This window comes from Zingiber officinale, chromosome 4B (assembly GCF_018446385.1).
Source record: "Zingiber officinale cultivar Zhangliang chromosome 4B, Zo_v1.1, whole genome shotgun sequence".
NCBI classification, from domain to species: Eukaryota; Viridiplantae; Streptophyta; class Magnoliopsida; order Zingiberales; family Zingiberaceae; genus Zingiber; species Zingiber officinale.
The window spans coordinates 4,933,648-4,958,359 of record NC_055993.1 but is presented as its reverse complement, the minus strand read 5'-3'; the positions used below and the strand labels follow the sequence as shown (position 1 = coordinate 4,958,359).

General features: G+C 37.1%; 3 protein-coding genes and 1 pseudogene across 7 annotated transcripts; 2 read left to right on the top strand and 2 right to left on the bottom strand.

Moving 5' to 3' along the window:
* Nucleotides 1-1,115: 1,115 nt before the first annotated feature.
* LOC121974529 lies at nucleotides 1,116-3,945 on the top strand (annotated as a pseudogene).
* Nucleotides 3,946-4,569: 624 nt separating this feature from the next.
* Nucleotides 4,570-11,072, bottom strand: LOC121974527 (UMP-CMP kinase 4-like). 2 transcript variants are annotated; one of them, XM_042525640.1, is made up of 10 exons: nucleotides 10,935-11,072; nucleotides 10,121-10,176; nucleotides 9,820-9,874; nucleotides 8,756-8,873; nucleotides 8,010-8,166; nucleotides 7,840-7,920; nucleotides 7,653-7,760; nucleotides 6,912-6,983; nucleotides 6,451-6,493; nucleotides 4,570-4,841 (listed from the first exon to the last, which is right to left on the bottom strand). In XM_042525640.1, the coding sequence occupies exons 2-9, from the start codon at nucleotides 10,145-10,147 to the stop codon at nucleotides 6,488-6,490; spliced, it is 624 nt and encodes a 207-aa protein (XP_042381574.1). In that variant the 5' UTR covers nucleotides 10,148-10,176; nucleotides 10,935-11,072; the 3' UTR covers nucleotides 4,570-4,841; nucleotides 6,451-6,487. The 2 variants fall into 2 exon arrangements, with proteins under 2 accessions (XP_042381574.1, XP_042381575.1); XM_042525641.1 differs by having other exon boundaries at nucleotides 4,570-4,834.
* A 162-nt stretch (nucleotides 11,073-11,234) lies between these two features.
* On the top strand, nucleotides 11,235-17,090 carry LOC121974526. 3 transcript variants are annotated; one of them, XM_042525638.1, is made up of 7 exons: nucleotides 11,235-11,934; nucleotides 12,650-12,946; nucleotides 14,120-15,271; nucleotides 15,383-15,546; nucleotides 15,689-15,907; nucleotides 15,996-16,149; nucleotides 16,228-17,090. In XM_042525638.1, the coding sequence occupies exons 1-7, from the start codon at nucleotides 11,298-11,300 to the stop codon at nucleotides 16,833-16,835; spliced, it is 3,231 nt and encodes a 1,076-aa protein (XP_042381572.1). In that variant the 5' UTR covers nucleotides 11,235-11,297; the 3' UTR covers nucleotides 16,836-17,090. The 3 variants fall into 3 exon arrangements, with proteins under 3 accessions (XP_042381572.1, XP_042381571.1, XP_042381573.1); XM_042525637.1 differs by having other exon boundaries at nucleotides 15,383-15,570; XM_042525639.1 differs by lacking the exon at nucleotides 12,650-12,946 and having other exon boundaries at nucleotides 15,383-15,570.
* Nucleotides 17,091-17,518: 428 nt separating this feature from the next.
* Nucleotides 17,519-24,344, bottom strand: LOC121974521. Of its 2 annotated transcripts, none has more exons than XM_042525631.1 (11): nucleotides 24,133-24,344; nucleotides 23,926-24,009; nucleotides 21,830-21,925; nucleotides 21,556-21,631; nucleotides 21,385-21,480; nucleotides 21,181-21,278; nucleotides 20,980-21,084; nucleotides 20,292-20,429; nucleotides 19,522-19,627; nucleotides 18,468-18,670; nucleotides 17,519-17,836 (listed from the first exon to the last, which is right to left on the bottom strand). In XM_042525631.1, the coding sequence occupies exons 1-11, from the start codon at nucleotides 24,199-24,201 to the stop codon at nucleotides 17,768-17,770; spliced, it is 1,140 nt and encodes a 379-aa protein (XP_042381565.1). In that variant the 5' UTR covers nucleotides 24,202-24,344; the 3' UTR covers nucleotides 17,519-17,767. The 2 variants fall into 2 exon arrangements, with proteins under 2 accessions (XP_042381565.1, XP_042381566.1); XM_042525632.1 differs by having other exon boundaries at nucleotides 21,181-21,269; nucleotides 24,133-24,337.
* Nucleotides 24,345-24,712: the final 368 nt, after the last annotated feature.

Genomic DNA, 24,712 nt, shown 5'->3' with positions numbered 1-24,712 from the left:
TTGTCGTTTCTCTGCTCATAGGATTCTTCGATTTCAACGATTTTCATTTGGCTCTTTCAATATCACCGGCACACTGGTCCATTGATCTGTTCGTTCTTGGTTCTTAGTTTGCTTGATTTGTTCAACTCATGCAAACTGCTCAACTTGTCCAGTCCATTAGGTTGACTATCTACATTTGACCAGCTTTGTCAGTTTAATTTTTTGTTTTATTTTTTTATAATACATGATAACTGATTTGGTCCTATAGAAAGCACCATAAAAATCCCTATATTAGTCCCTTTGAAGTGGTGCAATGGTTGAGATATGGGAGGTTTTCATATGAGGTCTTGAGATCGATATGTCCAAGCATATCTTTCCTTAAGCCTTGGTCATTAATACTAATGATTAGTAGGTATTCATGATTTATTTTTTTTGTATAGACATTCATGATTTATCTTTTTTGTATTGACCTAACAATGGATTGACAGAGACGGACGAGTAAATCATTTTTTGTAACGTGAAAATCCCGATATTAAGTTTTAAGGGTTACACAATGCTCGTGGGGACAATTTAATCAGCTCAGATCTTCTTGTCCGCGTTTTGTGAATTAGAGGATGAACTACTCTCCATCATTGATGGAGAGTGATGACTCCACGTATAAAATAAATGGAGATCATCACTTTCCATCAATAATGAAAAATGACTCATCTTCTTATCCATATTTTATAGACTAGAGGATCCATGCTCTTTAATTGCGCTTGTTCTTGCCTGTATCTCTCTTGGTGGACTCACTCGGCTTGCCTAATTATCAATTGAAATCAAGTGAAATTTGTAGGTAGATTGAAAAAAAGAGAAAGCTATAGGAAAAGACCCTTTTAAATATATAAGCCCCAACAATGATCCCCCGTTTTTTCTGCATCACTGAGGAGGAATAACTCTGATTTGTTAGTACGATAGTGCCTGTCACATGCGGGCCCTGATAACTTGCACGAATGAAAAAAAACCAATCCCGTCTTCTGTGACTTATCTAGGACAGGCGAATCCGAAGGAATCAGATGGAGCGGCCCGTTGAAGCAAATGGTTTAAACCCGTTACGGTGAATATTCGGCACCTCAATCCTTTCCTGGCTCTCTCTGTAACCAAATCGAGCCTCTCGTGTCGAAGGCGGAAGCTGCGCCTTGCGATTCGGTCGGTTCAGGGAGGGAGAGGAAGGGAGATGCGCGGCGAGTGTAGGCTCCCATTCACTCGGTTGAAAGCGGCGGCGGCGGCGGCGGCGGCTGTGGTCCCCAGCTTCGCCGTGGGTATCGCAGGTATCTATCTCTCGATGCCGGCCTCCGATTCCAGCTTCCTAAAGTTGCCTCGCACCCTCAAGGACCTCCAGATCCTAAGGTTTGGCCTCAGATTTCGCGTGTTTATTGATCTTTGATGAGATCCATCTTTGGCTGAAACTTAGTATCCGTTTGTCGTCTTTATCGGGCTCTGGATCGATTTGGTTCTAGCTTTGGGGTGTGTTTTTTAGTACTAATTACGCCTTCGCAAAGGGAATGGAACAGTACCCATACTTTTAATGATTTTTGAAAAGAGAAGGGCGGAAGTAAATGATTGAATCATATATATTCCTTAGATCATGACATGACAAATCAATTTATGATGTTCTTTTCTTCCCTTGGTCTACTCGCATTCTCCGAATCAGTTATGGATAGTTAGCATAAACACAATTGACAAGTTCCTGTTCCAGGTATCTCTTCATAAAATGCATTTTTATTTTATTTTATTTTTCAGTACTTGTGGTTTCTGAAAACTTAGGAACCTAATGCAATGCCTTTTTTTTTTGGATTGGTTTTCAATTTTTTTAGAACAAAAAAAAAAAGGTTGAGAGGGATTGTTTCTTCTGTTTAACCACCCATCGTCTTTCCTAGTCAAAAAACAATATCTTGCTACTCTTAAGCATCATTCAATCTTATATACTTTCTGAATAATATTGATACTTTTTGAAATTTGCCCAGGGATCATCTAGAAATCTACACAAGCGACTACACAATGCAGGTTTTGATATGCTACTTTGCGGTGTACATATTCATGCAGACTTTCATGATCCGTGGAACAGTGTTTTTGTCACTGCTTGCTGAGCTCTCTTTGGAGTTGTTGGAGGCATGGTATTGGTGGTTCTTGCAGCAACTGCTGGTGCATCCTCCTGCTATTTCCTGTCAAAGATGATAGGAAGGCCATTGGTTTCTGCATTGTGGCCAGATAAGATGAGCCTCTTCCAGGATCAGGTAAAATAATGATGAAAATCCTTCACGTTATCTGGTTTTGAGGATAATTGCTGATTTAGTTCAGTTATGGTTTATAATATAAAGTTTGTAATGTTTGAACCTCAAGCTTCTCGTCCATGATCAATTATTTTTTGGCTCCCAGGATGTAGCTGAGTTGGTACCCAAGTGGTAGACTTGCATCAATGGACAAAGGTTTGAGTCGCTGCTGTGGCAAGTAACTCTCCCACTTAGGGAGCCACTTAGACCTCCCTTCGTCTCATCGAGGGGTGCTTGGCGTGAGCGGTATGATGTTTTTTGCATCAATGATCAATTATTTTTTAGCCTTTTCTTGAGAAACGCCACCCTACTTGTCCCATGAAGTTACTGTCTCTTTCTTGCTTCCTTTGTTACTAACAGTGAACTGCTACTCTCATATTTGATGTTGCGTTTTCCATGATGAGCTAGGATTTCATGGTAGGGATAAATCAATGAAAGAGAAACCCATTCTAGTTGTTTACTTAAAGTTTGCCTAGGAAGAAAGTCAGTAGTTACTGCATTGTTTACCATTGTTCAGGTTGGATACCGATCTCAAATAGTTGGTACTAACTTCAGCTTAATGATGAGATTTTGTGGATTTACTACCAAGTGTGTTTATCCGATTATATGACTCATATAATCAACTTCAAATGGTCAGGGCTATCACAGGCTTGATGAAATGATCATATTAATACATTTAAAATCATAATTCTATTCGAGTTATCACGCACAGGACTTTCTGCTTTATTTGCAACATACTATTCTCTGTTCTACATTTTGCACCTCAACCTGGTTAATGAGTTCGGTATACATGGACAGGTTGCTCGAAGGCGCGAGAAATTATTGAAGTACATGTTATTCCTGAGGGTGACACCTGCATTGCCAAACACATTCATTAGCATGGCTTCGCCTATAGTTGACGTTCCTTACCATATCTTCTTCCTGGCTACTCTGATTGGACTCATCCCAGCTGCCTATGTGACCGTCCGGGTACAATTCCCTTTGCTCTACTTAATTACTCGGTCACGAGAGCTTAAACTAATTGCTTCCATAATTCCTTCAGGCAGGAACCACCCTTGGTGAACTGAAGTCAGTGGCTGACTTGTATGATTGTCAAAGCAATAGCAACGCTCTTCTTCATAGGAATTGTTTCAGTTACACCTACATTGATATACAAGTAAAGTGCACAATATTCACAAATAGAAATAGCCTTTAGTCGAAAGTATATATTATGATCACTGATCACTGTTTAGGGTCGGATATATGAATATTATCCTCCTATTGAAAGTTGATTCTGTTATGATGCTGAACTGAGAAGACTCACTCTTAGAAGCCATGTCCAACATGAATTGCTTGTATCAGCTATTGTGTGTATCCTCTATTCATGCAAAGTTTACACATCTTCTGCACTTGTCGAAATGAGAAAGTGAACCTATTTGTTTAGAACTTAATTTGTCTTTTCTCGAGCAGATTAATTATAGTAACCGAGGCATTTTCTCATGTATGTACCTGCACTCATTTTTATTGTTCAGTCGTTGCAAATTAGGGGAGTTAGTGAGAGTTAGACATGGTAATTTTTTCCACGGGGATCTGTGGGGAAAATCTAAAATGAAGACGGGATCCTCGATTTATTCGGGGATGGGGACGGGTTCGGAGATTTTTTTCGGAGATGGGACGGGTTCGGGATAGGTATGGAGATATTGTCCCCATCCCCGAATCCGTCCTGAAAAAATAATAATAATAATAATAATTTTAAAAAATTAATAATAATATTAATATTAAAAAAATTAATAATAATATTAATATTAAAATTATTATTATTACTGATATTAATATTAATAGTAAAATAATAATAATATAAAATTAATTTAGAGAGGAAAGCCTAATGGTTCATGTTAGGATATTTCTTGAACTTGAAAAAAATGAGAATGAGAGTAGAGATGAGGACGGGGATAAAATTTGAAGGCGGAGATGAGGATGATAAATTCATTTCCGTCCATTATCATCCCTAGTGAGTTTCATATGGCCACAGTTTTCCTCCGCTTACATGTGGCGTTGTCGGATGATAAGAAAAACATTGCTTTAAAAAAAAATCTCAGAATGTAGATCCAAAATTAAAGTTTTTTTGGCTACGGTTAGTTGTTTAAAGTTCCTAAAAGAGGACGTTTTTCTGTATCTTTCTTTCATCAACCTAAAAGTGCAATTCATATTACTGGTGAGTGCAATATTGTTTATTGGTTTTTCTGTGACGAACAAAAATTAACATAGCAGTGATTTGTCTTTAAAAAAAAATACAGCATCAATCAAACCATGATAGTGACTATAAGAAGATTGTGTTTATGATTTGTTACAAAGAATGCATAACTTGCAAACGCATACTGGATTAACGAAGAAATAACATGATCTTTATGCCAAATTCAATAGCAATAACATAAAGCTGTAAGTCGACTTTTGACTATGGGTATAATTGCAAATAGAACAATACATGTTGCGAACAAATGAACGGCTCGTTTATATAACTCTGAAATGGACCAATAAATCATCGGAACCTGCTCCAGAGCAACCTGTAATCTACAATGGTAAGATGCCTAAATCAGGAAGATATTCAAGCTAAAGACAGAGCCTTTTATTGTACTGCACTTCCAGAACGTAGATGATTACATCTTTAATATGTATCAAGACTATGTTGCACCATGGTCATAAAGATACGAGTGACCACATAACCGAAACTTTGGACAATCAAATGTTTGACCACTAAACGTCCTATATGGAGTAAGGATAAAACATGGATCGATTGAAATGCCATCGGTATGGGAAACATATTATTCTGCCTGTGAAGCAAATATGAAATGCCTTTAACTCAAACTAAACCTACTTCAAGCCCTCCATTGCTCACTGCCTGCTATCGCTTGATTGCTGCTGCAGATTACTTCTTTGTTGCAGGCCTACTACAAACAAGGAGCCTGAGCCAAAGGTCATGAAGCTCTACTTTAACCTAGATTAGTACCTAACGGATTGTTTATTAAACTGTTGACTCGTTAACCCATAAACTGTATCCCATTGAATCTAATCCCATAATCCCTATTACCTTCCCTATTGTTCTCATTCTGATGACATGCATACGACGTCTTTGATTTGGATGGATTAAGCCACCCCTTCTACTTCTTTGGTCCCTCTTCATTGGTGCCACCTACATCTCTTGTCGGCACACTGACATGGTATTGCTACTGTTTTGTTCTTGCTGCAAACCAAAACTCTGGCTCAAAAACTAAATTTTTAAGATAAATATGTAAGGGTGTCGAGCTAGACCAGGCTCATAGATCATTAGAAGCCAGAGAAGTCATCAGATTGATGGGCGTTCAAGCTGACCATATCAGAATGAGAGGAGGCAGAGTTAGTGTGATGTGGTAGATCTATATCTATAGGAATGGAACAATGCCAAATATTCAATATATAGCAAGTCACCACTATTGTCGACTTGCTCTAATAGGGTTGGAGAATGAAAGAGGTCCATGGAGAGAGTGGAGGATCGATGTAATGGTCCGGAAGCTGATCAAGAGGGATGTGCATGAACGATGAGCCCAATTCAATGAATTCTCTTGCACACACCGCAAAGTCACAAACAATTCAAAGTTGGTAATGTGTGTGCTCAAGGGTGTATTCGACTGGTTGTGTCGATAGTATACACAAATAAAAGAAAACCGCAATGATTACCAACCAAAGTCAAGTATCTATATCCTATGATTCCAAGCATTGTAGTAGTGTATCCTTTGATTAAAATTCTATCAGAAGCCTTGTGGCTAGAAGTTAATGATCCATATTTTAAATCAATACAAAAGAGTATAATCTAAAGTTTCTGCTCTTACCCTCCCACGTGTGGACAGGTGGACAGTATTAGAACTCAATTATGTACCTTTTACCGGAATTTTGATAGACATTAGCAGGACTCGGGCAGGGGTTAAACAACCCTTGGGAACAGTATGAAGGTGCCCTACCGACATTTTTTTCTTAAACCTGAAATCTGTTTTTGATTGTTTTTTATTTCTAAATCCAAAGGTAATAATTTGAGGAGATAAATGGCATAGTTCATCCAAATGAATTACGTAATTTATGAACAAGTCATGCAATAGATTTGATCCACATGGTTGTCCAGCAAAAGAAGTATATCAGAACAACTTACCTTTAGATAGAGTTGATTAACATAGAAGCATGTCTACTCAAACCTGCAAGAGTACATGCAAAAGGTACATGAGCAAGTATAAAAGCAGCAATGCATAAGTTTAGATATGGACACGTGATGTTCTATTTTTATGATTAGCAAACAACTCAGGATTATAATTTTTTATCCCTCATTCGATGCAAACTAGTTCTAGAAAATATGCAGTGTCCGTAAAGCAAAGGAATGAAAGAAATCATTGAGCTTTCTCTCGTGTAGTGTGCATGGTACATTGAATGCTACAGCACCAGTTTAATTCCCAGTACCATAGAGGTCAAATTATAAACTACGATTTATAGACATGATTGCCCTTTCACATTAGTCTATCAATGATCATTATCACTGAAATGAATCAACAATAAGTCAATAATATGCTGGACATGAAAATAAAACTGGATCTTAAAAGATTCATAATGTGATCTTACTTTGGTGTGGAACGGAGCAAAAATGGCCTTCACATCTTCAAAGACCTCCTCAATGGGTTTCGCGGCATTTACCTTTAAGGCCAAAAAAGATATTAACCCTATCAGATAACTTTAGTATGCATCCACAACCTTTTTGGAAAGAAGACCAAGAACCTACCACTATATACTAATAAATGATTATAGACATCCACATTAATCCATGATGAAGGTTCACAGTGAAAATAAGATCAGACAAATGTTAAATGTATGCTCAGTAAGTTTTTCTGCTACATTATAAGTATTAGATTAGAATGCTTTGCTGCATGTTTTATCAATTCTCCAAGGAGTCTGCAGATTCAGCAAGGAGACCAAGCACAAAAATAAAACTCAATACTCAGCTCCAAGGTGGTCATATTTTATTAGCCCTGCATAGTTCGAAAAAAGAGGTCGGCTAGGTTAAAACATGCCAAAGTTTTAACCATAGAGAGTGCTAGCAATGCCATGTTAGCACTAAATTTTTATAACACCTTCTGAAAGGGAACTGAAACTACCCATGGTCATGGGTGGGAATTACAAAAAAGAAAAAATAATACTAATAACGGTAAAGGGGGAAAAGAGTAAGAAATGACTTCAATGGTGATAGAAAGTTGGCTCTCCTTGCTGACATGTTCATAGTGGGAATATTTTTGTAGTATCTTTGGGCAAAAATATATAAGAGAGTGATTAAATGAAGATTTCATAATTGCAATTTTATCATAGTACCCTTCTAACCCTGCCCTTCAGGTTATAGTGTTCAATTACTGGTAGACTGGATTCAACGAAAACTCTGAAGCGCTTTCTTATGGTCTCAATGTTATCATCAACTCTCCCCTGCATCATGCAGAAAATTAATAATTTGCCTAATTGGGGAAATACAAAATTACAGAAAAAAAATCCTTGCTGAAATAACCTGGTTGCGGCTTAGAAGTCTATGTTCCATCTCTTCCTCTGGACAATCAAAAAATAGTATGAACTCTGGCTCAATCTTTGTCTGTAAAAAACAGGAAAAAAAAAATGTAATAGCCTTATCGTATGATTTAAATTGAAGTGTTAGTAACAGATATCATATTGTTGAATTACCCCATTTTCAAAAGCAGCTCGGTTCTCTTCATTTCTAGGAAAGCCATCAATAAGAAATCTGTCATTTCCACACTCAATCATAGCCTTCTTCAGAAGATCAATAGTAACCTCAGCAGGGACAATTTTCCCTTCCTTTATCATGTTTGATATCATGGTACTGGAGAAAGAATGTGGTCAGAGAAAAATAAAATCCTTCTAGTTAACAATCCAAGTAGGAGCGAGTATTAGGATATTTGACGTGATCATATCCTTCAATTGAGAATGCTAGTCTTCAAAACAGCAGGTAGAATATATGTTGACTAATTTTTATAATGGCTTGTGTTGTGTATTTCTTTTGTCCTCTTACAATGAAAAGTTACTTTCATTCAAACAATTTTGCAAAACTAACCACTGGCATACTACTGCAGTCAACATAATCCTCGCATCTAATTAAAAACCTGTACATTGAATCACTTCAGGAAACTTGCCAGTTAGCTGTGGTCATGATCAGCTAGCCAACTATAAGGTAATTGATTAGGAGGCCTAATTCTACTAGTTATTCCTACATATGTCTACGCCAACGCCAACCCCACTTAGTGAGATAACAATTTGATTATTGTTGTTGTATTCTTACATACCCCAACCTAATTCCACAAGTTAATGGTTAGTGCTGAACGATGAAACCTAATTATAATGCTAATAAAAGCAACAAAGTTGCATTTATACATCTACGCGAAGTAAATAATAGATCGAATGTAGTAAGATACCCATTTTCAGAGCCAGATTTGATTTCTGCACGGAGAAGATCTCCAGCACTGAGATGGGTGAACCCATAGTTTTCAACAATCTTTGCACACTGTGTGCCTTTTCCACTGCCAGGTCCCCCTGTTATATACATCAGGTTGAAAATCAAACACAAAAAGAGAAAATATAAAGGCATTTAACTACCAACAAATGCACATGTAGAAAAAAAAAGTTAAAATGAAATTCACATGTATCAACTTTGCATTGCAATCAGCATCTATCTTCAAATATAATTCCATAGAGTCATATAAGCAAAAAAATCTCAATTATATTATAGGAGATAAATGACAACTTCACATATAGAAAGAGTACAAGGAAATACAAAGAATGCAATTGCCAAAAAGAAGGCTTCCTGACACTGTAATATTCTCATTTGTTATTTAGGATGAATGATTTAATCTTGGAACAAACTATGAGTCTGATACAAGAGCAAGTATGCCCATGGAAGGGTAGATAGAATGCAACATTAGCCTTGTAAGGGCCACTAGTAACATCTGGAGTAAAAGTATATTGTGAAAGCCCTTTGGCTCTCTTACAACAAGGATACCCTGTAGATGGCAAGATTCTAGGATAATAAACTAGCATGGTACCGAATTGACTTGTGAGTTTGAATACTTAGTTTAGTTGTTTGGATTTTGTAGTCTTATGGGAGATAGCAGGGACTATTTGGCAAACTGTGGTACATTGGGCAAGACATATCCTTTCTTACAACAGTATAGAGTGTGCAATATAAAGATCCTCAAATTCTCTTACAATAGTATAGGTTTTCTACCAACAAGAAGGGAAAGGCATCCTTTCTTATATCCTCAGCTTTAGAAAACACAGGTTAGTGCCCCAATTCTAATATTTCACTGAATAGAAGTCTTTCCTTGACAATATCAAAATGCTCATCTTCTCGCTTCTTAAATGAGAGAATACGGAAAGTTGTATGGATTTAGATTAAGCAAATAATTCATGGTGATATTTCTAGTAAATCAAATGGGCTAAAAAATTGCCATTGTTTTTTTAGTAAGCAATAAACTGTTACCGAGCACAAAAACGACTGTGATCTTCTTGTCGCCTGGGAAACTCACAGTAGCATCCTGCGTTCAAACATTTAAGAAATATCTTGAAGTTCATATATTTTTTATGCATTTTGTCTGTCCTATAAAGGCAATTTGAATTTTTTTAAAAAAAAAGAGCATAAAGCCAACTGCCAAAGAACTATGATTTTGCCAAAGGGAGAAACACAACTCCTGATGGTGTATGTTCATTCTTTATTTAAGAGCAATCTCCTTTCAATTAAAATGATTGAATACAATTCTGGAGGAGATCTGAAAGTAAGATACCTTGCTAGAATCTACCATTGTGCCCATGAATACAAGCTAATTCTGGTGTGTGCTAACTGAAACAATAAAGACAGGTTTATTTAGCATGCATTTAAAATTATATCATTGAAAGTAAAAAAAACTGCTGAGAAATATTTTCAGAGAAAGCAAATCATGCAGCCAGGGCATCAAATATGCGTTTCAAGATCAGCCAAACACTATTCTTACATCTATTTGAAGTAGATACAAAGAGAGTCAGTGTTAAGTGTCATAAAAATAGCCGTGTGCATCATAGGCATGCAATTTTACTCATATCAACATAGACTTCTGCACATGTTAAATTGTGATGCATATCATTCGTGGATCTAAGAATCTATCAGCGGAAAAAATTACATCCAAAAAGAAAGCCTTTGTTTCAGGAACACCGAACACAAAGTCTATTTCCATTGAAAAAGATCCGCAAGATCTCTAATAAGAAATAGCCGAACTTCTCCCTGCAAAATCACTTTTACCTTCCATGCCAATACTATGAATCAGATCCCCAAGATCTGAATTAATGCATCGATTCTGCATCTAGATCTACTCTCGAGTATCTCTCTGATACCCGAACCCGATAATCAAGATAAGGAAAAGATCTCAGCCTCATTACTGCAAATTTAGCAGATCCACAAACAAAGAACTGAATCAAACTGCCACACTCCAGATCTAGGAATCAATTCGATCAGCGCAAGTAAAATCATCTCAGAAAATTGAACCGGAACATTACGAGGAGGAAAGACATCCGATCGGAAGAGGGAAAGGGAGGAAATGGGGAAGAAGAGACGATATCCGATACCTGGTTGCAGCGCGAGCCTCGCTTCCAAATTTTGCTCCTCCCCTCGGCGAACGTTCCTCCAGAGTCCAGACAGGGATGGAGGAGGGAAATCGAGATCTCTCGGCCGTATTTATACACCGAACCAATTTTGCATTAGCAATTGGAACACGGTGGGCGCTTCGATCTCCATCGGACGGCTTCGGATTTCTCTTCGTCCCTCAAATTTAACTTACTTATTATTGAATTTATTTATTTTTAATTTGATTTAAAGATTTATTTCCGAATTATCATAACTCGAATTACTATTTATACATCATTTTTCCTCAATTAGTTTCGTCGCCCAAATCTCACTCCACCGCGGTCGTCTGCCTTTCAGCAGGGGCGATGATGTTCCCCGGCGGTGCGCCTCCCGGCGACCACCAGGAGACGCTGCCACTCCCTCCCCTTCCATCTCCCTCACTCTCTCCCCCTTCACTGACGCCGCGGGCTCTGCTGCACCCCTCTTATTCTTCCACCCTCTCGGCGCTGGCTCCCCCCTTCACCCTCGATCACGTTTCTCCCACCCCGCCTCTGGCGCCTCAGCTACCCCCACACCCTCCCGACTCTCTATTATTCCCCGATTTCCCCACCTCACGATTGCTCCCGCACAACGACGTCGCAGAATCTCTCCCATCCCGGTTCGGTAGCGCCACCCCTTGTGTTCCCAACTCGGGACGCCGGGTGCGGGTGCAGTCGCTCGTCGGGACCAATGGGCCAACGTTCTATTCTGAATTTGCGGCACCATCCCGTACCGGTAGCGCCGCCGACGTTGAACCCTACTACGCCCACTACTATCCGGACTCGCAACGATGGGCTCTCGATGATCTCTTTGGGTCCTCATCGGCCTATTCTAAACTTAACTCTGCCCTGCTGATTAAGCCAGTCGATGAGGAGGCAAAGCGAGTAAAGCGTACTAACGAGGTGCCATTGACAGAAGTCACAGAACCACCTTTTAGATACAAGGGGCCATCTTTTCAGGAAGGTAATTTCCTTGTTACCCTAGTTTTTCTAGTGTTACTTTTGACGATGATTTAAAATTAGATATTTACATCATTTTAAGGTGGAGAGTATGAAGGAACCGTTTTTATCTTGCGTATGAATTGGACTGCTTTATTTTAATGTAGTACGTTTTACTGGATCAAGTAGGATCGATAATACTTCTGTATTCCCTATAGGCACCATGATAGATCTTCACTATAGTTTTTGTTTTTGATGCTCTTATTAACTGAAATTCTAGAAAAAATTGAATGTTCTGATATCAATGAAAATTGCAATTTTTTTTTTTGCCACATTATTATAGGTTCATCAATCAAAAAGTTTTCCTTGGTTCTGACAGTCATTTGCTCAGTTGGGGAGCTAACTGACCATGGATAAATAAAGCTAAATCTGGCAATTTCTTCCTATCTTTTCTGCGTATGAAATACAAAATCCTTTTATTTTTGGACCGAGTTTCTTATATTTACTCCTAGAAAGATATATTAGTCTAAAGATTCTCCTAAACAGAAATCAAGGATTCTGCTGCCCTTCCCTTTTTCACCATAATCAATATATTTTATAAAAATTGTTGCATTTAATGGTGAAAAGATAATACCTGGTGGTTGTCTCAAATAAATTGAAAGTCACAGACCTTTGAGTGTTTATAATATATCTTTTGGCGATTTTATAACATCAACCTGTCCTCATTGAATCATTCACAGACTCTCTCCTTGCTTATCACACCTCCACCTCTCAATTGCCTCCCCACAACACTGCAGCAGAGATGCTTCCATCTGGATCTGTTAGCACACCCTTTGGTCATTCCTACTATCCGCACTACCATCACGTCTCTGAACTGCAAGCGCTAATTGATTCCTGTGGGACCTCATTGGCCCATTCTGAACTTGGGCCTGCGCAGTGGAATAAGCCATCCCTGGAGGAGATGGGGAGAGTAAAGCATGCTGATGGGGTGACAAGGATGGGACCCAATTCTAGTCACACACTATCTTTTCAGGAAGGTGATTTCATTATATTGTTAGTTTTTCTATGTTTATTTTTGGTGTTAACTTACAATTAGGCATTTACACTTTTTAACATGGACAGAAAAGGAACTCTGTTTATGATGTTAGTATTTTTTACTGGATTAATTCAGTTAACTATACTTACTATATTCTATAATAAGTTCCAAGATAGATTTTCATTTTGGTTGCTGTTTTTGATGCTCGTGTGAACCTCAAAAAATGACTTGAAGAGTTTGTTGATATCTGTAAAAGTTGCAACATTTTCTTATCACCACATTTTTCTAGGCTAATCAGTTAAAAGGCTCTCACCGTGAGACGGTCATTTGCATTTAGTTATGGAACTAACAATGGATAAATAAGGTTAAATCTGGCATTTTGTTCTTGTTCGTTGCTGTTATTTCTGCAAATGAACTACAACTCCTTGACTCCTCAGACCCTGCTGAGTGTCTACTATTTTCTCCTAAAAGATATATATTGTAACATCCATCGATTGTCAAAATTAAATCGAAACAGTCAAAAACCTCTCAGTGTTCCTAATAATTCTTCACGGGTAGAAAGTGAATGATGAAATATTCAAAATAGGATTTTGTCTATTGTATATCATCAACTTGTTCTTAACATGCATGGAGATTACTTTTCTAAACTGAAATACACCTTTTTAAATTTATGGGAAAAGGTGATGTTAAATTTCAGTTGAGTGTGAGACAACTAAGCAACCTACGGAGCAATGGATCAACAATAAGATATCTTGAGATAATTCATATTTTAATTTATCTTCTCGTTTCTATTTGCTTCTGGATTCGCTTCAGTTATTGCACTGAAACATCCAAATTTTCATTTTTCTTTTTCTGATGGCCATCAGCCTTCTTGACCATGATGTGCTGCCATTGTTGGGTGGCATATCCTACTCATAAAAATGTCAAGAAATGGTACTTATGGTTCTCATATGTATTGATCTTTCACCTAAAATTAGGCAAGATTAACCTCATTATTTTAAATGTCAAGTACTTCAAATTTGCATTTTTTTTGTTATCATAAGTGTCTGGTTTTAAGTGATTTTTGGCGTCAAAGATGTTAGATAAAAATTTATCGTTGTTTTGGTTGGCATTTTGTATCATAACAATGATTCTTATGATGTTCGTTTGAAAAAATTGTTGGATTCGCTAACAGGAAAAGAACAATTTGGATCCCGAAGCATTGAATGGCTACTGGATGACCACCCACCAGAAAAATATGAGCAAGACAATGCATCCTCTTATACAATTTTCAACCCTCAATTGTCAACTGCTGCAACTGGCTCAACTTCTGCAATGGGATTACATGATACTTATATTTCAAACTCTGCTTATGACCGTTACATGGCACAACTTGATTCATGCTCTATGTATCCAATAATTTTCTATTCATCTACCGCATGCTCCACGTCAACTGAATCATATGCGCCGTCAAATTCCACAACTAGTACAAACATCAACCCAACATTGTCATCTGTGAAGGTTCATCATGAAGTGCTACATAAGGTAGATGATCCATCAGTTATACCCTCTAGGTCAAAGGAGGTTAATCTCCATAAAAACATGGATCCAAAAGAGGGATATGATGAGAGGATTTGGGAAGACTACAACACAACAAATTCTAATGTCTTACCTGCATCTTCTATAAGGGATTCACTTCCCAATAATAATCATGCTACAGAAAACCCTTCAAATCTTCCTTCCATGTTGACTTCCAAGTTGAGGTTAGGAAATGTGGTGATTGCTGATTCTTCTCCATCTAACTGCAATTCCTTAGATCTGAATAAATCCACCAAGAGTTCTTCAGAAGCATTTGATCAGCTTAATCTTGCTGTTGACTCACCATGTTGGAAAGGTGCTCCAGCATCACAACAGTTCCCATTTACCATTGACGAAACGCTAGCTGTAGAATATGAATCATTCAAGAATGATTCATGTCATGAACATAACCAAATTCTTGGTGTTGGAAACTCAAATAATTCTGCAGAACAAGTTGGAAACTTGAATTTTGATGACATTAAGATAAGTCCTGCTTCAGAACAGTCAGAATGCTCACCAGCTGTTTCATCAAGCATACAACAGATTTCTGAAGGTGCAGAGAGAAAATTGTCTGGCGGTAGAAAAGATCAAGAAAATGAGATTTGGTTTGACTATACCCCTAGGGAACAAACAAGGCAAACCAACGAAGCAGAGAAAACGGCCAATGTACAAAATGTTTTTCCTGCAAAATTTGTTGAAACGGAAAGCAATACTGCAAGCAATTTTCTACCTGCAAAGGGCGTTAACGAGAACATCGACACTCTTAGCGGTCTAGTTGATTGTTGCTTATTCGACTTATTTGGTTTTTCTTAATAAAGATCTGGAACAAAATTTTGTCACATGAAATATTTTTATTATTGTTTACTTTTTTACTCTTCAGGCCCACCGCTGAAAAGAATGGAGGAGCTCGTTAAATTAATACATGGTTCTTCAGTGGAACTGTTATCTACCAACTCTCGCTGGAGCAAAGAATTGAAACCACATGATTACAAACTTCTCTATGCAGCCATTAACAATATCGCATTGCTCCTCAGAGACAAGGAGGTACTTGCCATGGACTTGATTATGGTACAATGAGAATAACTTGTTCAAAGTGCTTCGGAAGCTATTTTTTTTCCACTTATCATACAGGCAGCTTTTATTCTAAATTTTTTTCCCCCACACTAACTTGATGTCAATTTGGCAGGATATTGTTGGTTTTTGTCATTGTTCAAGTGTAAGGATTGCTTGTTCCTGCATTAAATGTTTAAAAGCCAGAGATCTAAAGAGGAATAACAACATCCAAAATTGCAACGTGAAGGGAATGACACTGTCCGGATGCAATTTTTCTAATGATGAGTTTGACAATTTTGTGGTCAAGGGAGGTGATGCATATCTCAGCAAAGTTGACAAGAGAATGACACAGGTAAATTTATTAGCCTTTTGTATTTACCATTTTGTCTATCTTTTTGACCATTAATTTCCTGTCTATTGTATATATCATAAATCTGCAGACAATTGAGAATGCACTATCACAAAGTTTTACCGAAACTGATGACAGCAGACAAGCATCGTTGTACAAGAATCTCTGGCTACAAGCAGAAGTTTTGGCCTGTAGATTAAAGCAAGAACTTCTAATTGCTCAAATGAAGACTGAATCAGAAAGCTGTAAGCCCCTATTCTCAAATTGGCCTCCTCTTTCCTAAAATTAGTGATTTCTCATTTTGACCTTTTTTTATTTTCCAGATAAGCCTCCACAATCCAACATATCTTCAAGTCTGCACTCTCCACGTGACCTCAAGGTGCAAGATTCACCTTTGAAGCCCAAAGATATTGAAGGTATAACAGAACAAGAAAGTCAATTCAGTGCAACAGCAAACCATGAATCAAGCAAGGCGGAGGATGTCGAATCATCTGTCATGGCTCGATTTAAGATTCTTAAAGATCGAGACAACAACTCTGTTTACAGAAGCACCGAAGCAGAGTACATTCTTGACCAAGAGAGTGCTGCAAGGCACACAGCTGAAAATGCAACCAAAAACAATCCTGGCATGATTGCAAATCTTGCTGATATAGGGTTAATCAACAGTGTTGCCAACGATGAAGCAAGACCATCTCTACATGTTTCAGGATATGAAGATGCAAGCCAAATGTTACCAGGCCCTTTGAATGGATCACTGATCCAGTCCTACATGGCACACAAGCAAGGTAGTTGGCCTAGTACAACTGAGGATTATGTACACAAGCAAGGGAGTTGGCCTAGTACAACTGAGGATTATGTACACAAGCAAGGGAGTTGGCCTTTTGAGTGGGAGCATGTGATGAGGGAGGATGAAGATGAATCCACACATTAGCCTTCGCTTAATGATGAGGATTTCAATGAATGATGGAAGACTGAAAGTTATGTGCATACAGCAAAAAAGTTTGGAGACTATATTATGGAACCTGGAGACTCCTGATTTGACAATCTGAACGATTTTATGTAATTAAATGGCTACATTTTGTGTGTTCCTTCCATAATGCTTTTAAAATGTAAATGATTCAAGAGTTAAAGTGCATTTGGCCTCTTATAACTATCTGCTAGTAAAGACTGATGAGATGTTCGATCATCCAATGACGAAAATTGTGTCTTCTTCGAACTCAGAAGAACAAATCCTCCTCAATATGGTTATATTGTAGACATATGATTGAAAAAATTATCAATCATTATTAAAATGGATGATGTATCCAAGATGATTGCATAGAAATTTTTATTGTTTGTCTTTTTATTTAGAACCATGATAAAAAGTTTTCATATTGCTTATCTTTGCATAGTTGTTTTATTTAGTGATCAAAAATTATGTTGACTTGCTTAATTTGAGTTGTAGTATTGGATACATCTTTTGTCATGTTTCTGATGGTTAAATTTTTGCTTATTAACGTGAAGTTAATGAAAGCATATTAGTAAAAGTATTTCACGTGTGGGATCATGTTGCAGACAATTAAAATCACTGAATAAACTAGCAAACAAATCCAAAACACTTGCTAAAAGATCACGGGGTGGAAGAACTTGTCTGATTATACAATGCAAAAAAACATTAATGTTGTATTTCTCATTATTACCGATGCAAAATCGGATACACTTAAATACACAGCCCATGAACGAATAGGGGGAACAATACATATAATCAATTGGATAGAGTGAAAAATCCAACTCCGGAAATAAGGCCCTTCCAGGATATCTTATCTGTTGAAAATGTTTAAACACTTCTACAAGATGCTTGAAGAAAGATGGGTGCCGTCGTGATCAATCTAACTTGATATTGGAGTAAAGAAGAGTGTCCCTTACGAGTGGCATGTTCAGTAATAAGTAGACCTGAGGAAAACAGCATGTGATCAGGATTCAAAAGAAGAATTAATACAAATTAACAAAAGATTTGGAAACAGTCACAATCCTTTCGCTTGATGTCATAGGCATATCACAATTTTAAATATATAGGTAAGACTGTCCATCTAAGTACTAAGCATCTGAGTCTTTGGTATACATACAAATTAATATAATATGTATATAGGGACGACTAAGATACATCATACATCTGAATTTTGAAATAAATAAAGCTCAAAAACAAAACCAAAATCTGAAAAATCTAGTTTCGAATCAGTTTAGTTTGGTTTTCCATGTCAAGTTGGGTATGCCGGATATTTTGCCACACACCTGACCGGCAGCAATAGAATAAGCAATGTTAATAGTGCAAATTTGTGAAGAGTACCTTGTGCCCAAAAAGCCTAGATTACCATTACTAAGTGTCACAAAAAATACAAGTGATTAAAAAAAATAACCGCATTTGTTTCGATGTGTGCATATGAACTAGGATTCTTTCTTTCTTTGCATGAATATTTGCTTTAACTAATTTTAGTTGCTATGGAAGATAATTGCCTGCATGAAATATATTTGTTCTTGTTATGTATTTTTGTTTAGTAATTGGAAGAAGATATCAGATCCTCACCCCAATGAGAGTCGACACAAGTAGGATAATTCCAGTTATCCAGGCCAAGCTACGCCTGACCAGCAGCACCGCTGAGTCAACTGAATTAGTTGACCCTGCTTCTTCTAACAATCTTGAAATTCGTAGGCCATGGGTCATATCCAACAACATCCCCGACTCTGAAGAAGGGCCATTGTTTGAGATGATAACCCCAACAATCTTCCCTGCAACACAAACGTTTAAGACTTTCATTATGCAACTGAACAATTCAAGAATAGATAGTTGGATTCAATCATTTACGATTCAACCATCCTCATTCCCCACTGGAGTGGGTTCTTATTTGGAGGATGTGTGGAGTAGGACAATGAGCGGGAGAGAATGTGATCAGATCTCTGGACCAATGCCCAGGAGAGAATGTGAGCAGATCTCTAGACAATGCCCAGGAACGCTCAAGGAGGGAGAGTGAAAATCCTCCTTGTACTAGCACTGCAGAAAGAGTGGCTCATCAAAACAAAGTAAGGAAGTTGCATAGGGTGGACGGAGTGAAACGTTGTCAATCTCAGCACGAGCAAAACAGGAGGATGAGAAGGAAAATGTGGATGTGGGTTTGAGGAGAGGTTGTTGCTATCAGATGTGGCGTCCCCTTGGGGAATAATTTTGGGAACTCGACCCAGAAGGGTAGCTCTCATGTCATGTTGATTTCAGAAAAAGGAAATATTGTATCGCATTCTATTCAAAAGACACATAACGCATGTATATATAGTAGCCAGGACCATAACCCTAAAATACAGTGTGGTAGAAGGTACAAGGTCCTTATCTGCTCATATGTCGATTAGCAAAGTTAAAACTACTCATCATCACCTTGTTGTTCGCAAGTGATAGAGGAACAACAAATTATATTATCTTTCCAATGAAACCTGATAATGTATTTAAAGCATTTTTTATTTAAATTATATTTCCAATTCTACAAATAACCAAGTAATTTAATTCTTGTTTGCCTGTTGATTCCACTGACAAGAGTACACATATACAACTAAAAGTTATCTGATATGGTAAAGAAACAATTAGGACTCACCTTCATAGCACACTTGTAACATGTCAAACAACTTTAGAAGTGTTAGGTGAAGCAGTTCCACACCCTGTTGAGTAATTTTCCCCCAACCGTATTCCTCTCTAAGAGCCTGTGTTATGTTCATCAGATTAACATGCCAAACATTTAGAGTTTTTTTTTTAAAAAAAAGAGTCAAAATAGGAACAGGTTTGACAATTGACCCATTATAACTGCAAGTTTTCTTATGCAAGCCAATGGCCATAATAGAACACAAATAGAATATAATTAGTTTCTATAAGCTGTTGTTTCATCAACCCTCTTTTAATTTAAGAAACACTAAAGAATGGCTAACGCCAATAGATTGCATCATAACACACTTCTCTTAGATGGCTCTGCTCTAGTTATTAATTGAATGAAAGAATTCCTCATTGGCCTGATAAAAGTTGTGTTTGCTTGGAGGGGACGAAATAAGAGAGAGGAAATAATTTGAGTGAGAAGAAAAGAAACTCATTATATTGCCTTTTAGTCACATCCATCTTATTTATTTACAGAATTAAAATGGGTGGTAGACAATGCAAGTTAGATGTGAACTGAACAGTATCTCACGAGTGAAAAAATTCCTTTGTGAAAGTGAAGACTCATTTAAACAGTGATTTTTTGCAGGTAATGGCTTTTCAAGGATAACTCATTGACTCTGATAACGGCAGAAGTCCAAACAAGACTAATTAAACCCTTGCTTCTGATGAAAAAAAGAACCAAGACATAGAATATCTATGAGAATAATAAGCAATCACCTCAATTCCAGTGAAGTGTCCCATCACGATTTCTGAAAGTTTAACAGTGCTTCCTGATAAATCCTCATGAATCTCCATGGCCTTCTTAACGTTTCTAATCAAAGAAACAAGGTTGACTGCAAACTGAAAGTCTGCTTTCTGCAAAATAAATAAAGTTTCAAAATTTTAACTTCCTAGAAATACAAGGTCCTCACTGAGTACTCATTGGTAAAAAAGACTTCTAGAGACTTGCATACAACATGCGGCTGACAACTACAGCAAACAAGCAAACTTGGATTCCTTTAATTTCTTAACCAACCTTAGCTTATCCATAAATATGTCAATGCTCTGAAATGGAAAAAAAAATTCCTATGCAGATAACTTAAACATTGTTTATGTATCTTGCATCGTAACTCAGAATAAATTAAGATTTTCCAACAAAACAAATACAAAAAGTTGTACCAATATTTCCACACTTCTTCAAAATGCTTTTGTTATATTAGAGCAAAAGAAGTATAGAATATGTTAATCTGCTCATTACATGATTTTTACAAGTAATCCAACATGGGGGAACCAACACCTTTCATTATGCTAGAAAAATGAATCCAATTATTAATAGTCATTTATGAACTAAGAAAGAAACTACAAATGTATAGTGTGCAACAGAAAACAGCAAAGAAGAATCTGGTGGCACTGGATAGGGTTTGACCTTCGAAACATACAGACTTAAAGTTCTACTACTGGATAAAGGTACAAGGATCTTTCCGTCTAGTGATAGTATGGTGCCAACATATGATCCTCCCATCCAAGTTGCCTATACAATAACAAATATCTCAGATTGTGTTAATAGATATTGAGCAAAATCTTTCAATATCATATCAACATATAAGAAAATAAATAATAAACTTACGAGTTTAGCGAGTTCCTTATCAAGACAAGCAGCATCACATTCAGGATCCAGAGGATCATTCAGAGGAACAACTGAAACTTCATCTTCACCTAAAATAGCTTGTAAAATTTCATGGAAAATGTAATTGCAAGAGAACTAGAAACCAACAGAAACAGCACTATAACAGCCAAAAATACATAAAGATGCATTTGACATGTTAACTACCTGGAAGTTCTAGTGTAACCTTGCTTGAACCAGAAATCCTACTTGTGAAAACATTTCCATTTTGGTTGTTCATATATCCAGCAGACTTCAATGGTTCTACAAGAAACTTAGCCATGTAAGTCCCGTTATAACACAAAGTATTGTTTCAGAGTTGAAGTCAAATGTACTGACCTTCAATTCCACTAATTTGCATCATGTAAATAGCATGAGGTCGGTCAAATGGATTGGGAAGTAGAATCTTATTTATCTGTCAATCAAACAACAGCAAGTGTCAGCCTTCACTAGAGATAGACTGAGAATTTACACAAGAAAGGAACATAGAATTAGAAGTTCGTGCATGGAGTGGACAATTGAAGTAATGAAGAAATACAATAGTTGACTTCCTATGGAATCAAGAGCTAGAATAGACTGGATGTAAGTGCAAATAGATCCAGTACAAAAATACCTCATCTGCAGAATCAGGGAGAAGTGAGGAAGATGGTGCAAAACCAAGTAAGACTGAAAGGGTCGCAGCAACTTCATGCATAGAGAGTGAGTTCACCTGTGTCATAGAGAAAGTGTTATATCTCATATTGTCAGGTATTTTAGATGATATAAAAAAAGATGCAATCTACTCATGAAATTCAAAATGTGAGTTAAAAATATCACAAAATGACAGAAGTACCATCCAGATTTGCAAACAAATAATGAACATAGCTCCAATAATTCACAATAAACATATGGCCTGAACTTACTACCACACAACACACGCAATGCACAGGATATTGGGACCAAACTAATGAAGCATTTGGAAATATTAGAATAAAGAAGCATGAAATTAATTATTTTGCAACACTGGATAACAAATACCAGGAAAAAAAAACTCTCTAGTGTCGATATAAAATGAAGTGCACATATTTTGTAGCACAACCATAAAAACAAGAAAACTCCATAAATTACTCAAACTAATCTCTTTTGTTTCTTTCGTGGACAGCTTAGTAGAAGGATCTTCAGAGATTTTCATATGATATCGTTTAAGACTTCTTTTTTCTTAATAATAAGCAAAAACTTTCTTGAAAGACAGCTTGGAGTTGACAATTCATGAGAAAAAATAAAATAAAATTTAATATTTGATTTCTCAAATAATATAATGGAAACACATAAGTCTTCAGCAGCAAGAAAGAAACTTTCCTACACAAAACTACATTGGAAATGAGCAGTAAGATTTAAATTCTCTTCTGAGGTCCAGTTAGCAGACACCTATCCCTACTACAAAATTAAACTATGATGGATCCTTTGAATGCTATGGTGATGATGCCACGGAAGGTTAAAAGATGTTAGTAACTGGTATCTGTGACTTTTCCTATGGGATTGTAGAACTTTTAGCTAGTTGTCTCACAATCTTATAAAATTATCTTATTAGACTAGGGGCACAAGGCAATAGCACAAGTCTCCTAAACCTTCTCTAGTTTAACCACCTATTCTTTGTCCTATCAATATTCCGTTGTTGTTAAAGAAATAGATACAAAACATCTAAAAATCTTCATTACAAGAATTTATGTTCATCCAAGTTAATTATCTCCTCCCCTCTTCTTTTCTTATGGTCAAATCTAGATGTCATATATTTAGTTTTATTTCTTCTTACTTTACAATTTTAGTCTCTGAAATTTATCTCAATTCAAACTTCGAATTTATTCTATAAATTCTCTTATGAATTCAGTATAATACCGTCTATTCTATAAATTCTCTCATCGCAATATAATATCATCTACATATAACATATACTAAAGAAGTTTATATAAAACATAATTCTTAAGTACATCCAACATCAAAGTTAAACAAAGTCATAAATTTGACATCTTAATGTAACCCTATAAATAGGGGAAACCTATTATTTATGTTAGAAAAGTTTACACTTAGACAAGTAACTAACTACTAGGACCAGTTCACTAAACTTTTAACTATCGTACAGGAAAATTTGTACTATTGTCAATTATCACTTATGTTAGCAAAGTTTAGACTTGGATGAGTAACTACTAGGGCCAGTTCACTAAAATTTCAATTATTGTACAAGAAAATTTGTAATATTGCTAAAAATTGCAACGATTGTAATAAGTTTATACTCATCATCATTTTTTACTTAAAATCATAGACATTCTAATAAGAAGTTGACTCTGCATAATGAGTTCTTTAGTTAGTGTAAGTCGTGGAGACTTGATCATTTCAGGTATGTTAGCTAAAGCATGTTCTGTTGATTTAAAACATTAGTTCAAGAGAAAACTAAAGCAAAGAAATTGATAAATATTTTCCTAAAGCTACAAGACTAGTTATATTAATACTTAGCACATGGTACACCATATATCCAGGTTAACGGTTTAGACTCAATGCTACCGAAATCAACACCAAAAAACATCGGATGATTCCAAGGATAACAACAACTATGGGCAGTGAAGAAAAAAGATATTGATGACTGAAACAAATCCCTCAACTTTTACTCTAATACATCTCTCTACCGCACATCGCTGTGATGCAAAAAATAAATAACAACAAAATTAAGATTACCTTCCCTGTGACCTCCTGCCCACTCGCCCTGATATATTTCTGTGAAGACCCATCGAGGAAAACGACCGATCCACTGCTCTCCCCCTGCAGGGACAAATATAATAAATTTCCACCATTCCCTGATAAGATCCACAAGAAATCCACTAGGCACCCGTGGAACCACTTTCAAGATCGGAAATTTGAAAAGAAGGGGTGCGGAGAGTATACCCTAGCTTGCAGACAGTACGTTGACGCCAGGAACAGGGCGCATAGCCAGCCGACACGGCGGACATCCATGGCTGAAGAATTGGACAAAGGTGGAGGCTTTAGGGTTCCCGTGACGAGGCGGAGAGAAACGAGGGAGCCGGAAGAGATCACCGTGATTATGAGCGGAATACAATTTCCCGATACCTGAATTTTTCTTTTTTTTTTTTCTTTTTTTACTTGAAACGGTCCGTTATCAAGTGGGCCGATCCTGGGCCGATCTATGTGTTGGCGGGGCCCTTCTTATTCTTCTCCTTCTAAAACTTGCGTTGACCGGGCCCGGACAGAGTGAAAATTATCGTAAGCTGGATGATCTCCTCTGGAGAACGAGATGGGGCGGGCGCACCCACGCGCCACAAAAGTCTACTAATTCGGAAAGCCTTGGCACCACGACGCATGTTGTAGTGCTCTTCTCGCCTTTTACTGAGATCACGCGTGAGCACAATCGACTAGAGATAAAGAGGCGAATATATAAAACAAGCATTTGGTGCAGGCAGCAAAGTGGGACGGCCAATTGGCTATCTTTTCCTTGCCTAGTGACTAC

Bases quoted from the DNA above. Each gene is read 5' to 3' on its own strand.
- LOC121974527 (XM_042525640.1), bottom strand. From the start codon at position 10,147: ATGGGCACAATGGTAGATTCTAGCAAG. The intron at 9,875-10,120 runs GTATCTTACTTT...GTTTGAACGCAG, and splicing joins CAATGGTAGATTCTAGCAAG to GATGCTACTGTGAGTTTCCC. The intron at 8,874-9,819 runs GTAACAGTTTAT...TGTATATAACAG, and splicing joins CACAGTCGTTTTTGTGCTCG to GGGGACCTGGCAGTGGAAAA.
- LOC121974526 (XM_042525637.1), top strand. From the start codon at position 11,298: ATGATGTTCCCCGGCGGTGCGCCTCCCGGCGACCACCAGGAGACGCTG. The intron at 11,935-12,649 runs GTAATTTCCTTG...AATCATTCACAG, and splicing joins GGGGCCATCTTTTCAGGAAG to ACTCTCTCCTTGCTTATCAC. The intron at 15,571-15,688 runs GTACAATGAGAA...TCAATTTGGCAG, and splicing joins TTGCCATGGACTTGATTATG to GATATTGTTGGTTTTTGTCA.
- LOC121974521 (XM_042525631.1), bottom strand. From the start codon at position 24,201: ATGGATGTCCGCCGTGTCGGCTGGCTATGCGCCCTGTTCCTGGCGTCA. The intron at 21,926-23,925 runs GTAATCTTAATT...TCTATGACACAG, and splicing joins GGCAGGAGGTCACAGGGAAG to GTGAACTCACTCTCTATGCA. The intron at 18,671-19,521 runs GTGAGTCCTAAT...TTTGTGTTGCAG, and splicing joins GTTACAAGTGTGCTATGAAG to GGAAGATTGTTGGGGTTATC.